Raw genomic sequence first — 13,585 nt, 5'->3', positions numbered from 1 at the left:
AAGGCGGTTCAATAAAACGTCGGTGAATAGCAGAAGTTTCTTGTCGTCTTCGCGGGTCTGCGTACGCAATTGCTTGTTTTGTCGCATTTGGAGTGAACTATTTTTGCAATTTCATATGAAATTTGCGGCGTCAGCATTTTTAATTTTATTAAAATTTAGCAAATATAGTTATATAGTGGTGTCCGCGTCAAAAATGAATTTTTTAGTGATCATTTTATTATATATATATATATATAAAAGATAACAATGAATAAAAAAGCAATATTGATACATCGTAGTAGAAATAAAATATAATAATAATCATTTATTATAATATGGCTTGGGCATTCAACACTATTGACAGTGAAAAATAATTTATACGGGCCGGGCCATAGTCGTAATTGGGCTTCCAATTCTTTATCACCTATAAATAGTGGTGTCATTTCCCTTGTGCGTTTGAATTATTATTTTTTGGAGAAAAAAATGGGAACGGGAATAATGAGAGCTGCTGTTCTTCTTCTTCTCTGCAACGTCCTCTCCCACCCATCCTCCTCCTCTGCGACTGCAACCGAGCGGCCGCTGCCGGCGCCGGCGGTGAAGTCAACGACGATGGCGATGGAGAAAGCCTGCAACCTCACCCTGGACCCTAACTTCTGCCTGGTCTCACTCCAGGCCGACCCCCGCAGCCGCTCCGCGGACCTCTCCGGCCTCGCCGCCGTCGCCCTCGACCTCGCCGTCGCCAACGCAACCTCTACCATCGCCAAGCTGTCCGACCTGCGCGCCTCCGCTTCCGGTTCCTCCTCCGCCAAGCCCTCGACCAGGAACAAGCTCGAGGCATGCCTGATCCTCTACCGGAACGCGGTGCCGCCGCTGCGGCTGGCGGCGGAGTTCCTGGCGGAGGAGCACGTAGAGGTGGCAAGGGCCATGATGGAGGCGCCTGTTTTCGCGCCGGGGAGCTGCGGGCAGCTGCTGGGGCGGGTGCTAGCCAAGGAAAACGACGATCTCTTCAATCTCATGCTCATCTCCAGAAGAATTGCAGAGGCTTTGACGCCATGAGAATTTAGTTTTGCTTGTTTAATTGAGCTTGATTAATTAATGGTAGCTCCTCTCCTGTTATCTACTTCCAGGAACATCAAAACTTGTTTTTTTCCCCATTTAAATGAACTATAACTCCTGGAACTATGACGAAATGTAGAAATAAATTTGCCTGTGATCCTGAAAGTTTTCACTTTGCTTGTTCTTACAGTTGTCTTATTACCGCCTTTTCTTCTTGTTAACCTAATTCAAAATAAATTAAAGAACTTTTCCTTTTAATTTCCATCTTGAAGATGAACTCTAAGTCCAACTGTTGCAATCTAAGAAAAAGGAAAGAAATTAAACAGAAGACATCAATTGCATATTTTGTTTGTTTTCACTCTTCAAAATGATGAGTTCGATAGGGGAAAGCAAACTAATTGCATGATTTATTTTTTTTCGATCTTTCAAAAGGTCTACTACTCATGTAACTCTGAAGAATGAGAAAATGGTGAACTTGTACATGCAAAAAAGTTTTCCTACCTTTCTACTGTCTGTCATCGTAAATCTGTAAAATGAGAAAATGGTGACCTTGTTCACGCAAAATAAGTGATCTAATAATATTGGATTATTAATATCACCCCAAAATGAATTGCTGAAAAGGATTCATTTATGCGTTTGTCTCATAAATTTAATTGGCACATTTATTATTTTTCAAGTTCTTTAATTCTCTCAACCACCCTCTGTTTCCTACACCACCGAAGCCATTGATGCCATTTAAAGCTTCAAAGTAAGAAACTGGAAGTAGTAGTTGTTGTTGAGAATTGAGATCGGAGACGGTGGAAGATTTATTGCCAAAATAAATGCGTTTGGAAAAGATTTTTCTTTCCCCATCCAAAAAAATTATAAAAGTTTCCATTTTGTAGTTCATATATTTCTAGAAACAAAATATAGATGCTACTGCAGGCAATTAAATCTCTGTTCTTCTAGCTCAACAACAACAAGAAGATGATGAAGCGCTCGTTGATGTCTTCTCTACTTCTCCTTTTCTTCCTGCAATCCATTTCTGGCTCCTCTTCGAATTCTTCTCCACATATAGAAGCTGTTTGCGAAAATGTGCAAGACAGCTACGTTGACAAGAAGTACTGCATCAAAACTCTGTCCTCCGACGTCCGTAGCCGCGGCGCCGACGATCGAGGCCTCGGAGTCATCGCCGCCGAGCTCACCGCTGCAAAGGCCGTCGCCATCAAGTCCCACATCGAGAAGGTCAGTCGATAGCGAAGTTTAAAGGATTGTAGTCGAGTTCGAGCCGTAACATTTACATCACATGATTACAAATGGGCAGGCGAGGAGGAAGGCGAGGGATGGGTACGGGCGGCGGCGAGCGGAGGCTGCGCTGCAGATATTCTCAGACGTGATACCGTCGGTGCAGTGGGCGGCGGAGTCGATAAAGGGGGAGTTCTACGCGAGCGCGGGGGCGGTGCTGTTCGTGGCGCTGGACGCGGCATCGGCGTGCGTGGGGGTGGTGGAGCTGGGCAAGGCCGCCGACGAGTACGTCAATCTGGCGCTCCTCGCTCAGGCCATCGCCGTCCACTTGCATTAGCTAACCGAACCGGCGGTGGCCGCCCCGCCTCTTTCGTTGTATTTGGTTTACATTGTTGTTCCGATCTTTTGTTTGATCGAGTAGTCGACGCTGCTACCTAATTGATTTTTCCAGTTTCAATCAACGCACACAGGGGGAAAAAAAATAATGGTGTCCTTTTTCGTCCTCTGACAGACTCTCCCTCTCCCTTCGCTTTTGGGGGTGGAGACTTCATTTGTCCTGTGATGTGCTTCCGGTGGCTTATCAGTCAAAGCACGTCAATGGAGGGCGTGCACGATTCAGCCTGAGCTAAAAGATAGAGCTTGTGGAAACGTGAGAGAAAAAGAAAATGCTCGAGAGAAAGAGATTATTGGCAGAAAAGAATTGTCTCCGCTTATGATTATATCTAAAATTGTCGACCAATGAGTTATTGATGAGTTGGTGTGAATATTGACTTTGTCATTGTTCAATCTTGATATAGCAAAGATTTGTAGAGAGATCAGCCAAAGTCCGAGGAGAGAATACTAGGAAGAGACCCAATATAATCACTTCGACACACAAGGAAATCTTCAGCAGAGGAGAATGAAGGAGAAGTTTAACAATAGTTTAGGGTTTTTTTAGATGCACATACTTGTGCCCATAGGAGTGGATGACGGGTGACTTTTTATACGGTGGCAGTTATGCCCTTATGTTCTTTATGTGTTCCAAGGTCCTCGTCAATGTTACCTATGTTTTTTGAAATAAATTATCACATTGCCCACCTCTTCCAGATTAAACGGTCACGTTTCCCACGTTTCCAAGGGATAATGGATACATTGTTCGTATCTTCTGCAAGTCGTAGCTTATTGTCCAGAGTTAATGACGATTCAGAGTTGGGAGTGGCCTGGAATCAGGAATGACGTGGAGACAGGAATGACTCGGGGAGTCGGGGCCAACGCAGTCGGAGTGGCACGAAATCGGGGACGGTCATGGTGCCGGGGATGGCACTGAGCGTGTCGGGTGGTCTGGACCTTCTATTGACTTTGACTACCACCTCAACTAGACTATTGACTTCTCCTTAATTATCTGACACCCTTTGATCAACTTTTGTATCACCAGTCTCACATTCAAGTCTAGTTGAAAAAGGCGGGAGTACGTGACTGAACTATTATGTATTCGAATATGTCGGTTCTTTTTGCTATGACTGTAATGAAAAGGCCTTTTGAGATTTTTACTGGTTGAATTCCTACTTTAGCTTAGCATCTTGATAAAAGATCTACTCGTCGCCAATCGAATTGAAGGAACCCTTCTATCTGGGCTTGTTACAAGGCGGAGTCGAGAGATATAAATCTTGTCTATCGAAGAGGGAGTCGAGAGATAGATCCTTAAAGAGACGCTCTGAGTCTCGACCTCAACTATATCCGAGTCGGAGGAGTGTGGGTCATGAAAAAGATAGGAGACATGACATGTGCTCGATCCTTGTACGAATGGGAGGTTGATATTGTCGAGTGTTTGATTGCAACCTTGGCTATGTCCAATTCGGGGAGTTTAGGCCCCGAAAAGGGTATTATTAATGGGGATACGCTATGCGCTCAACCTTTGTACGAAGGGGAGGTTGTTATCGCCTAGCTTTAGATCTTGACCCTAATTATGTCCAAGTCAGGAAAGTTTAGGTCATAAAAAGGATATTATCGATGGAGATACAATATGCGCTCTATCCTTATATGAAGGGGATGTCCGAGTCGGAAGAGTTTGAACCTTGAAAAAGATATTGTCGATGGATATACGATATGCGCTCGACTTTTATATACAAAGGAGAGATTGATATCGTCAAGCCTTGGATCTCGATCCCGATTATGTCCGAGTCAAGGGAGTTTGGAAGAGAAGACACAAGTCTACATGAAGCTCCTTTTCATTGATAAAAAAAAGTATAAGGCTACGGTAGGACATGAAAAATAAACAAAGGATACGGGGAACTACTTAGGACTGATAGGGCTTTAAATGATTAGCATTCCATAAACAATCAAGGTTCTTGCCGTTTGTATCTTCTAAGTAGTATGCTCTGGAACTCCACTTACAAATCACCTGAAATGACTCTCTCCCATTGTGGTTTTAGCTTGTTGGAATCTCTAATCGGCTTGATTTTCTTTTGAACCCAATCTCCGACTTCAAAAATACAAGGAATGACTCGCTTGTTGTAATTCCAACACATCCTCTGTTGGTAAGCAACAAGTTATATAACTAGTTTTTCTCTAGTCTCGGTGATCAAGTCAAAGTTAAAGAGTCTCTAGTTAGAGTTGTTTGTCTATAAGTGCTTCTTCGAGTAGACTCTTTCCCAATTTCTACTGGATAATTGCTTCTCTACAGTATATAAGGTGAAAGCGAGTCATTACCGTTCTCTCTAGAGGCATTTTTGGGTAGGTTCAGAGAATACTCAACAATTCATCCACCCAATTACCTTTAATGTGGTTCAATTTAATTTTGAGCCTCGTACTATTTCTCCATTGACCATCTCTGTTTACCCGTTACTCTATGGGTAGGACACCAAGGTAAAAGCTTGCTGATGCCAAATCTTTTGCACCATTCTCTGAGTATATAAGGTGAAAGCGAGTTATTACCATTCTCTCTAGAGGCATTTTTTGGTAGGTTCAGAGAATACTCAACAATTCATCCACCCAATTACCTTTAATGTGGTTCAATTTAATTTTGGGCCTTGTACTATTTCTCCGTTGACCACCTCTGTTTGCCCGTTACTCTATGGGTAGGACACCAAGGTGAAAGCTTGCTGATGCCAAATCTTTTGCACCATTCTCTGAGTTTGTGGTCCTGAAATTATCAACCTTTGTTAGAGACGAACTTGTGAGGCAGACTGTTTTGATAGACAACATTCTGCCACATGAATTTCTTGATGACGTCTTCTGTTATTCAAGCCAAGACTTTAACTTCTACCCATTTGGAGAAGTAGTCTATGACCACTAGAAGGTTTTTTTTTTTTGTTGAGGTTCAGTTGGGAAGGGACCTACGTTATCTATGCTCCATTGATCAAAAGGGTAGGAGATGGTTGAGGTCTTTAAAAACTCGAAAAGGTGATGAGAGAGATTCTAGTATTTCTAGTAGTGGACGTGGGTAGTCACAAGTTGAGCGGTATCCATCTGCATATATAGTTGTCTAAAAATATCCAACTCTTCTGAGCGAGCATCTATCCCCCAAAATGGTTTCTATAAATGCATTCATAAATTTCTCCCATGATATAGTCTGCGTTATCAGGACCAAGACATTTTAAGAGGGACGGGAGAAGGCTCGCTAATAGAATATATCTTCAATTAAAGTGAAATGGGGAGCTCTCCTCATGAGCAGTCGGGTTTGTTCTGGATCAGGGATAAAGTTCTCCATTCAAGGAAAGTAATGATTAGTGTTCACCAATCTCTATTGCCCCATTGTATCCTCCGATTTGCAATGCTCGAAAATGATGTGGTAGTTCATCTTGGAGGATATTTCTTGAGAATGGAGGTCCTTGGGGGACCTTTGTTCTGCCAAATGCAGGAGCTTTTCCCTTCAGATAATCCCAATGTGGGGTCTCTCTTGAAGATTCTAAGGAAGACTCCCTCACAACTGACTTACCGGTCTAAGTGGGGAGCGTAACCTGATGCTTTGTTGCGGGCCGGATCGACCTTTGATGAGGCGCCCGCGACACTTCTGTCGATTGGGACTATATCTTAGTTGGAGGGTTAGGCATAGGCAGTGTTGATTGTTGGAGTTGTCCTTGCAACACTGTCTTCATTGTCAAAACAACCAAGTTGTCAAAGTCCTCCATTGCCATGACGATAACATTAGGCCTTTAAATATTATCCATATTAATGTCACAATTCAAATCTTAATTCAATATTCCCATTATGTCGCCAATTTGATCATGTGTAAAATTGCTGACGAATGAGCCATCGGTGAGTTGACATGGATGTTGACTTTGTTATCCACCTTGACATAACAAAGATTTGTAGAGAGATTTGTCAGAGCCTGTGCCTAAGGAGAGAATACGATGAAGAGAGGATTAGAGGAGAGAATACCATGAAGAGAGGATTAGAATGACGACCAGAGGTTCCCCAGTGTATCCACTCCGACGCTCAAGTCTCCGGCAGGAGAGAATGAAAGAGAAGATGAATAATAATTCTGGATGTGTGTGCGTGTACCTGTGCTCTCAGGAGCGAGCAATATTATATAGAGTGACGACTATGTCGTCATGTTCTCCACGTGTTCTGAGACGATCCTCGCTAGCATTACACATGTTTTCTTAAATAAATTACTATGTTGACTAAAATGTCATACATTTCCCATGTTCTTTGGGGGATAATGGTTACGTTGTCTGTATCTTCCATGAGCCATAACTTATCGTCCAAAGTTGATGACAATTCGGAGTTGGGAGCGGCCTGAAATCGAGAATGGCATGGAGCGGAGAGTGGCTCGGAGAGTTACAGCCAACACGGAGTCGTGGCTAACATGGAGTTGGGACAACATGGAATTGAGGACGGTCATGGAGCCGGGGTTGGCACGAAGCGTCTAGGGGCGTCTTGGACCTTCTGTTGACTTTAACTATCACCTCAATTAGACTATTGACTTCTCCTTACCCTTTGATTACCTCCCTTATTAGTGTGCGATAAGGAAAACCATCATACATTTCACTTACTTTCGTCGATCCTTATATAGTCGACGGAAGAGAATCTCCACATGAGATGTGACGTGCCCACCAATTATCCGTTTGAGAGGTGGTTAGGACACCGGAGGCGACAATTGTTTGAATTGTCTCTTGACATGGTTGGACAAAATTAAATCTCTATGTAACATGTGCCTAACCGCGATTGAGAGGCGGTTAGGGCACTGGAGGCGACAACCATTCGACCATACCTTGACACTATTGAGCTGTTACCTAGGTGCCCTCTGCATCAATTGTCAAAGATCGAGTAGTTGTATGTTGTTGATTAACTAACTAGACTTTCTGAATATGAGTGGAATGTCGTGGGACGAAGGCCGAGTGCTCGGATATGATCCGAGTCCGAGTGAGATGTTGTTGGAGGCAAGTGCACGAGAGATGACCCGAGTGCTTGAGTGCCAACCTTGAGTGACCCCTTCCGAGGCTAAAGGAGTTGTTATTTGATGAACATTACGGGCTCGGAGGAGGAGAATAGTGAGTCAGGGAGTGAGGCAGGTGCTTGGGAAATAACCCCAAACCATCAGTAACTTAATCATCTACGAAGCCCTTCTTACATCGATCGTCATCCGATTTCACTGCGACCATTGACCAACTTTCTTGCTCGTCAAAATTTATGCAAACGGGCAGTTTCAAGCAGAAAAGCCCATCAAATTCTCGTTAATAAGGAAAGCGATTTAGTTTACATCTCAAACACTCGAGGAACTTGATCAATGACCGTCCGATGATATGGATGTTGCAATTTTGACGGTCGAGGTCTGCTCGTTTCCCTCTCCTGTCCGGGTCAACCACACCCGTCGGATAAGATCATGGCGGGGCTCGATGTCGAATTTTAACGGCCACGATCACTCCTTATCTTCGCTATTCCCCCCACCGCTCAGCGGCCCAGCGGAGGAAGCAGCGCAGACCGTTAAATAACACACCTCGCTATTAGTAAAGAACAAATAGCGCCCACCGCCACCGAAATAAAACGAAACGCCTTCCGAACCCAACTAACCCCCAAATCACAAAACCCTCGGCGATCGATCAGCCATGGCGGACGGCGAGCAATGCGGCGAAGAGGAGTACTCCAAGCTCAACGACCTCAGGGTACGCCTCGACCGAGTCTGTCACGACGGCGGGCAAGGAGGCGAGGGCAGCGACGGTGGTGTCGGGGTTGGGTTCACTCTTTGCTTTTGGATTTATCTCTCCGGGTCGGCGCGTCCGTCTTCTGTCGTACTTAAGCAGGTAGATGGTTCTTACCGTCTTCTCTTCTTGATCTGGATGGTCTCTTTTGGGTTGCTCTGAGCTTTATGCTGTTCGCATTTCGTCCATGCCCGGACAGGGTGAAATTCTCAGTTTTTTTTAAGCATGTGGGTTTCTTCTTAAGTTGGAAAACCTTCATTTTCTTTTCCTATCTTTATGTCTCATGTTGAAGAAACTATAGGAAAATTTAATTATTTCTGCTCTGTACGCAAGTTAAATAATTTTTTTTCTAGAATATTAAAATATTCAACTGAATTATAATCGTCTATTAAGCTACATGTTAGAGAATTCAGATGCCTATCTCTTAATGATTTCTACTGTGCCACTCTATAACTTGTGTATTGTTTTTCTTCGCAAACAATTTTGTACCCGTTGCCCCACCTTTTACTTAAAGTCAGATGCAATGATATAAAATTCTTTCCTTGTTGAAGTTTTGAAAGATAAATTTGAGTTGTAGTTCCATAGAATGTAGGTGCAGTAAATTGAGCAACTTATAAATCGTGTAGAATTTTAGAATGCAGGTACCATTTGCTCTTGAAAATGAGTTTGATTGGCATTATGCAATCTTAGCATGTAAAGTGTCTTAGAAGAATTCTTCGTTCTTAGAACCTAGTTGTGTTGCTTTTTATGCACTTTTCTTCCTTAATATTGCAGAAGAAGTCCGAAAGTGAAGATGAAATACCCTTTATTGTTCTGAATGAGGAGAATAAATTAGTTCTTCTTCCTTTGGTGCTGATACACAAAGAAGCACCATCTTCTGAGCATCCATTTCCATGGACTGACATCCTGCATACTGCTTCTGAAATAGATTGCCCATTGGAGAAATGGTTTCATGTTGGATGCCAGGTTTGAATTACTGCAAATTTTAGTTACATTTCGGAGTGTTCTCAAAGTGAGATTTTTTTTTTCTCTATGCATTTATCATTTATTACCTTGAATGATTTTGGTGACTTCATTTGCTTATTATCCTTTGTAGTCCCTCTTCACTAATATAAGACGGAATATTTGAGAAGGACCAAGTTCAATGTTGTCTTCACTTCATCATGTTTGTTTTTTCTCAACCAAATCATTTTCTACTTTTTCATTTTCACATTTCACCAAGAAATATCACAAGTTTGCGTACTGTATCTTCTTGAGTCAATCTGCAACAAGAAGGCTCAGGTTTATTGTTGGTGGCTGAATGTTCGTGATCTATGTTTTGGAGCTCCTTTCTTTTCCAATATTTCTTACACCTTTTATCCATTTCTCTTTCACTGCGATTTAACATGATTGCTCTCTTTAGGCTGATTAAATGATTTTTGTTTAATTAAATGAATCACAAATATGTGTTTTATGAAATTAAATAACTATCAGAAAATTTTTAAACTATTTGTCATCATGTATAAATATCTTTGGGAAGGGGGATGGTCTATCCATGAGTGTTCCAAATACTTGATATAGGTCATGTATTGTTTAATTGTCATCTATTTTATATTTAACTTTTCAAGTTAACCATCTCTTTGGAACAATGCTATTCAAAGATTGTGTTGACTTCTTGTTGATTCCATTTAGTGGCTTTGGAATTGAAAGGTTCCTTATAGTTTAAAACCATCCCTTTAACCCTCCAGTATGCTTGATTATTGCTGGAGTTTGTCCACAGGAAAGAATTCTGAGCAAAAAATTGCTTATATATCTGTTTGGTTTCTTTCTGGAATTATTTAATATAATTTGTTTTCCACATGAATATGTGGAAGGGCTTCCCATGTGGATTATCAGTTTACCACCTATATTTGTTGCAAGATATTTCTATTGAAATATTCCTGAACATGCTTATCTCAGGTAGCTGAAAAATATATACGCCTTTATGTCGATGGAAAATTGGTTGGGGAGAAGTCTTTATCCCCTTTATCTAACAAGCCATGCCAAGATGATATTAAGCAAATAATGCTAATTGGTAATGATGGAAATCTTGGGAGTTATACGTATCAAGTTCAGATTTTGCCTACGACAGCATCAATATCAGACCAGTTTGTTAAGGTGTGCACTTGATTTTATAATGTTTAGAGTGAACCATTTTGGCTGTTTTTTATCTAGCATATATAATGATTTATTTAATGACAGAGTCCTCCAGTTAAATTGTCTTTTGATAATTCTGGAATTTTGGATGGAGTTGAAGAAGGAGGGGATGGTGTTTGGAGCATAGTTGGTGGCAAGGTCAGGGTTCATCATCTTAATAAAGTTGCAATTATATACAGTTTATATTTCATTTTAATCTTAAGTAACAAGCAGCAAAGAATTCAATTAGGTCTAAATTTGAAAGATTTGACGTCTTTAACCAGATAAAGTAAGAAGTGATCAATTTCTTCTAGCTAGGAAGGTAAATAAGTGCAGCTTTAGATGGGAGATAATTGTGTCAACTCTTAACTCTTCTAAAACTCACTGCACAATATCTATGTAGCTTAATTCTTCTTTTTAAATTGAAGTTTTCATGAATGTAGGCCTCTTGTCGAAGGAACTTTTCTTTGGAAGTTGTCCTCTTAGATGCCTTTGGTCAATCAGTTCACAAGGATATGGATGTAAAATCACTCCTCTACCTTTTTACGCATTGCCACTTCAAGATTATATTTATCATGATTGCTTATTTGCCTGCTTTTTCAGGTAACCGCTTCACTTTTATATGCTGACAATGGATCTCCTGTTGAAAAAACAAGAGATGATTCGGAAGCCCCACTGTTACTAAGTTGTGATGGGCTTGAATACCCTTCTACTGATAGGCCAGTAATGCTTCTACGTGGCCGTGCTACATTTAAGCTGAAAATATCTCAGGTAGCTATTGAATTAGCTTATGTTTTTCTTGATATTAATTATTAAGGGATATTAAATAAATAAGAAGTCCTCTGTAGTTTTTGCTAATGCTATTAAATTCCCTAGGTGATCCTGGATATCTTAAAGTATCACTATGGTTCCTGACATTATTAGTGTTATACCCATGTCATGATGATTATTCTGTATTTTTTTTACCTGAGATGCAAAGCTGAGGATAACGGATGGTTTCTTGCAACTTTTTCCTGGTTCAGCTATCATCAAAATGTGACAATAGGCTCTTCCGTGTTTGTTTCCACACATCACATTCTCAGAGACCTCCTTTCTTTGAAGCATATTCTTGTCCAATCCGTTGCATATCAAGGAATCGCACCTTCAAGACAGTGGGGTTTGTGAAAAGATCAGTTCCAACAACAGCGAGCGAAATTCAATCACTGAAGTCTAGTGATGGATTACAAGCAATTCGTGATGTCTATGGAAATGGTCACTTAAAATCGTCAAACCAATCTCACTCAAAATTTAGTCCACCATCAAAGCGTTGTAAAGTAGACGGTTATAGATCAATGGGGGAATTAACTGCTAATGAGACCTTGGTACAGGTAACTATGGTTCTTCTACCAACATGTATTACAAATAACCTATTTAGTCTTTCTCAATGACTTTTTTTTTTTATTGAAAATGCATAATCCTGACTGAAATTTGAGCAATGCTATTTTCTGTGCATGGTAAAGACGCTCAGGAAAAGCCAAAATGGAAGAATGAATAGTTGTGAAGGAACAGATAGTGGACCATCTGATTCTGACAGCACTGATCTTAAAGACTCTGAAGCCAGATGGAATGGTGATTCATTTATCTCAGATGTTACAACATTTAGATACTGTTTGGAAGGCACATTTGAGCGATCAGTTCTACTTAAAGATTTGGTAGCTTCCTTGAGCAATGAAGAAATTGCACATTTTGCAGAGCAGGTTTGTCTATACAGTGGATGCTCTCATCACAGGTGAACATTACTAAAGATATGGAATTTCCATCTTAATAGACTTATTGTCGGATCAGTAACTGAATTCAAAAGTAATTTTCCCTTTTTTAATTTGGCTGTGCTTGGTAATAACAGAAGTCAAATATTAATTTCAAAGCAATTGCTTCAAGAAGGGGATGATTCCTGGAACACCATTTCCCAAAACAAGCAACATGCCCTCTGGATCAGCACAATTCCTGAGCTCAATAAGCGATTCACAAGCATCGCTAATTCCACCAGCAGGCCCTTGTCCGCGCAGGTTCCTTGAGTATCTTATTTCTCTCTTAACAGTTTATTTTCGTTTAGCAGCGATTTAATTTTCAAACTGTACTTAGGACCTTGAGACTTTGCATGGAATTGCTGGATGTGGTGATCATTTGGGCCGGGAAGAGTTTGATAGAATCTGGCATTGGTTGTATCCTGTAGCTTTTGCTTTGTCCAAAGAATGGGTCAACAAAATATGGGGATGCCAATCACCAAAATGGATAGAAGGATTTATTACAAGGGAAGAAGCAGAAGCAGCACTTAAAGGTCCCGAAGGATTACATAAGACAGGAACTTTTGTACTACGATTTCCCACTTCCCGCAGCTGGCCTCACCCTGATGCTGGCAGTCTAATTGTTACTTACCTTGGCACAGATTTGGTCATTCATCATAAACTTCTCACTCTCGATCACAGGTGTGATTTAATTCAAACTTTGCTTTATATATCTCGTTTGGTTTCTTTATTCTTTAAACATTACCTTATCCGTTGCAAGCTTTTAATGATTACAGGGTTTGGGATTCAAGATTACTGCAAGACATGCTGTTGGAAGAGCCTGAACTCTCCCAACTAGGAAGGCAAGTATTCTCACTCTGCCAGAAACTGAATCCACTTGGTCCTTTGTTGATCAATCTAGTTATCAAACAGGGTTACTCGACAAAGGAATGCTTGTGACTGAGGGTAAAAATACGAGATGAATGTCTATCTTGGCTGCAGCTACTCCATGAAGCATGTGTTTTATGGTGCCATGGTGCCCCTGCTGTCGATGATTATTATATACGATGAAGACATGCATCCTGTCTGATGCATTGGATGATCGACTGACCTGCAGCTCCAAGCTTTTCCATCTTTGCAATGTTGTAAGAATTGAACGAGCTCCGAAGAGAGTCGTGAGTTGGAACAACGTACGTTGAGTCAAGTGTAATATTAAATTTAGAATAAGTATTATTTCTTCTGTAGATACCTGCTCTCTCTTGTTGTAGCTTCATGCAGTTTGTAACA

At 41.1% G+C, this 13,585-nt stretch overlaps 3 protein-coding genes across 3 annotated transcripts; all 3 read left to right on the top strand.

The window, feature by feature from the left end:
* The first annotated feature begins 443 nt into the window (after window positions 1–443).
* LOC121977917 (pectinesterase inhibitor-like) lies at window positions 444–1,224 on the top strand. The gene has a single exon (XM_042530321.1). It carries the CDS (start codon window positions 463–465, stop codon window positions 1,033–1,035), a length of 573 nt encoding a protein of 190 aa, XP_042386255.1. The 5' UTR covers window positions 444–462; the 3' UTR covers window positions 1,036–1,224.
* Window positions 1,225–1,803: 579 nt separating this feature from the next.
* LOC121977916 (putative invertase inhibitor) lies at window positions 1,804–2,697 on the top strand. The gene is made up of 2 exons (XM_042530319.1): window positions 1,804–2,259; window positions 2,339–2,697. Exons 1-2 carry the CDS (start codon window positions 2,002–2,004, stop codon window positions 2,594–2,596), a joined length of 516 nt encoding a protein of 171 aa, XP_042386253.1. The 5' UTR covers window positions 1,804–2,001; the 3' UTR covers window positions 2,597–2,697.
* Window positions 2,698–8,210: 5,513 nt separating this feature from the next.
* On the top strand, window positions 8,211–13,585 carry LOC121976410 (SH2 domain-containing protein A-like). The gene is made up of 12 exons (XM_042528557.1): window positions 8,211–8,483; window positions 9,156–9,347; window positions 10,320–10,517; window positions 10,602–10,694; window positions 10,979–11,056; window positions 11,139–11,306; window positions 11,558–11,902; window positions 12,035–12,303; window positions 12,418–12,580; window positions 12,657–13,000; window positions 13,096–13,161; window positions 13,232–13,585. The coding sequence occupies exons 1-12, from the start codon at window positions 8,289–8,291 to the stop codon at window positions 13,260–13,262; spliced, it is 2,142 nt and encodes a 713-aa protein (XP_042384491.1). The 5' UTR covers window positions 8,211–8,288; the 3' UTR covers window positions 13,263–13,585.

This window comes from Zingiber officinale, chromosome 4B, assembly GCF_018446385.1.
Source record: "Zingiber officinale cultivar Zhangliang chromosome 4B, Zo_v1.1, whole genome shotgun sequence".
NCBI classification, from domain to species: Eukaryota; Viridiplantae; Streptophyta; class Magnoliopsida; order Zingiberales; family Zingiberaceae; genus Zingiber; species Zingiber officinale.
This window is presented reverse-complemented; position numbering and strand designations above follow the sequence as displayed.

Coding starts and splice junctions, on each gene's coding strand:
- LOC121977917 (XM_042530321.1), top strand. CDS start 463: ATGGGAACGGGAATAATGAGAGCTGCTGTTCTTCTTCTTCTCTGCAAC.
- LOC121977916 (XM_042530319.1), top strand. CDS start 2,002: ATGATGAAGCGCTCGTTGATGTCTTCTCTACTTCTCCTTTTCTTCCTG. Junction 2,260..2,338: donor TCAAGTCCCACATCGAGAAG/GTCAGTCGATAG, acceptor ACAAATGGGCAG/GCGAGGAGGAAGGCGAGGGA.
- LOC121976410 (XM_042528557.1), top strand. CDS start 8,289: ATGGCGGACGGCGAGCAATGCGGCGAAGAGGAGTACTCCAAGCTCAAC. Junction 10,695..10,978: donor GGAGCATAGTTGGTGGCAAG/GTCAGGGTTCAT, acceptor TCATGAATGTAG/GCCTCTTGTCGAAGGAACTT. Junction 12,581..12,656: donor GCAGGCCCTTGTCCGCGCAG/GTTCCTTGAGTA, acceptor AACTGTACTTAG/GACCTTGAGACTTTGCATGG.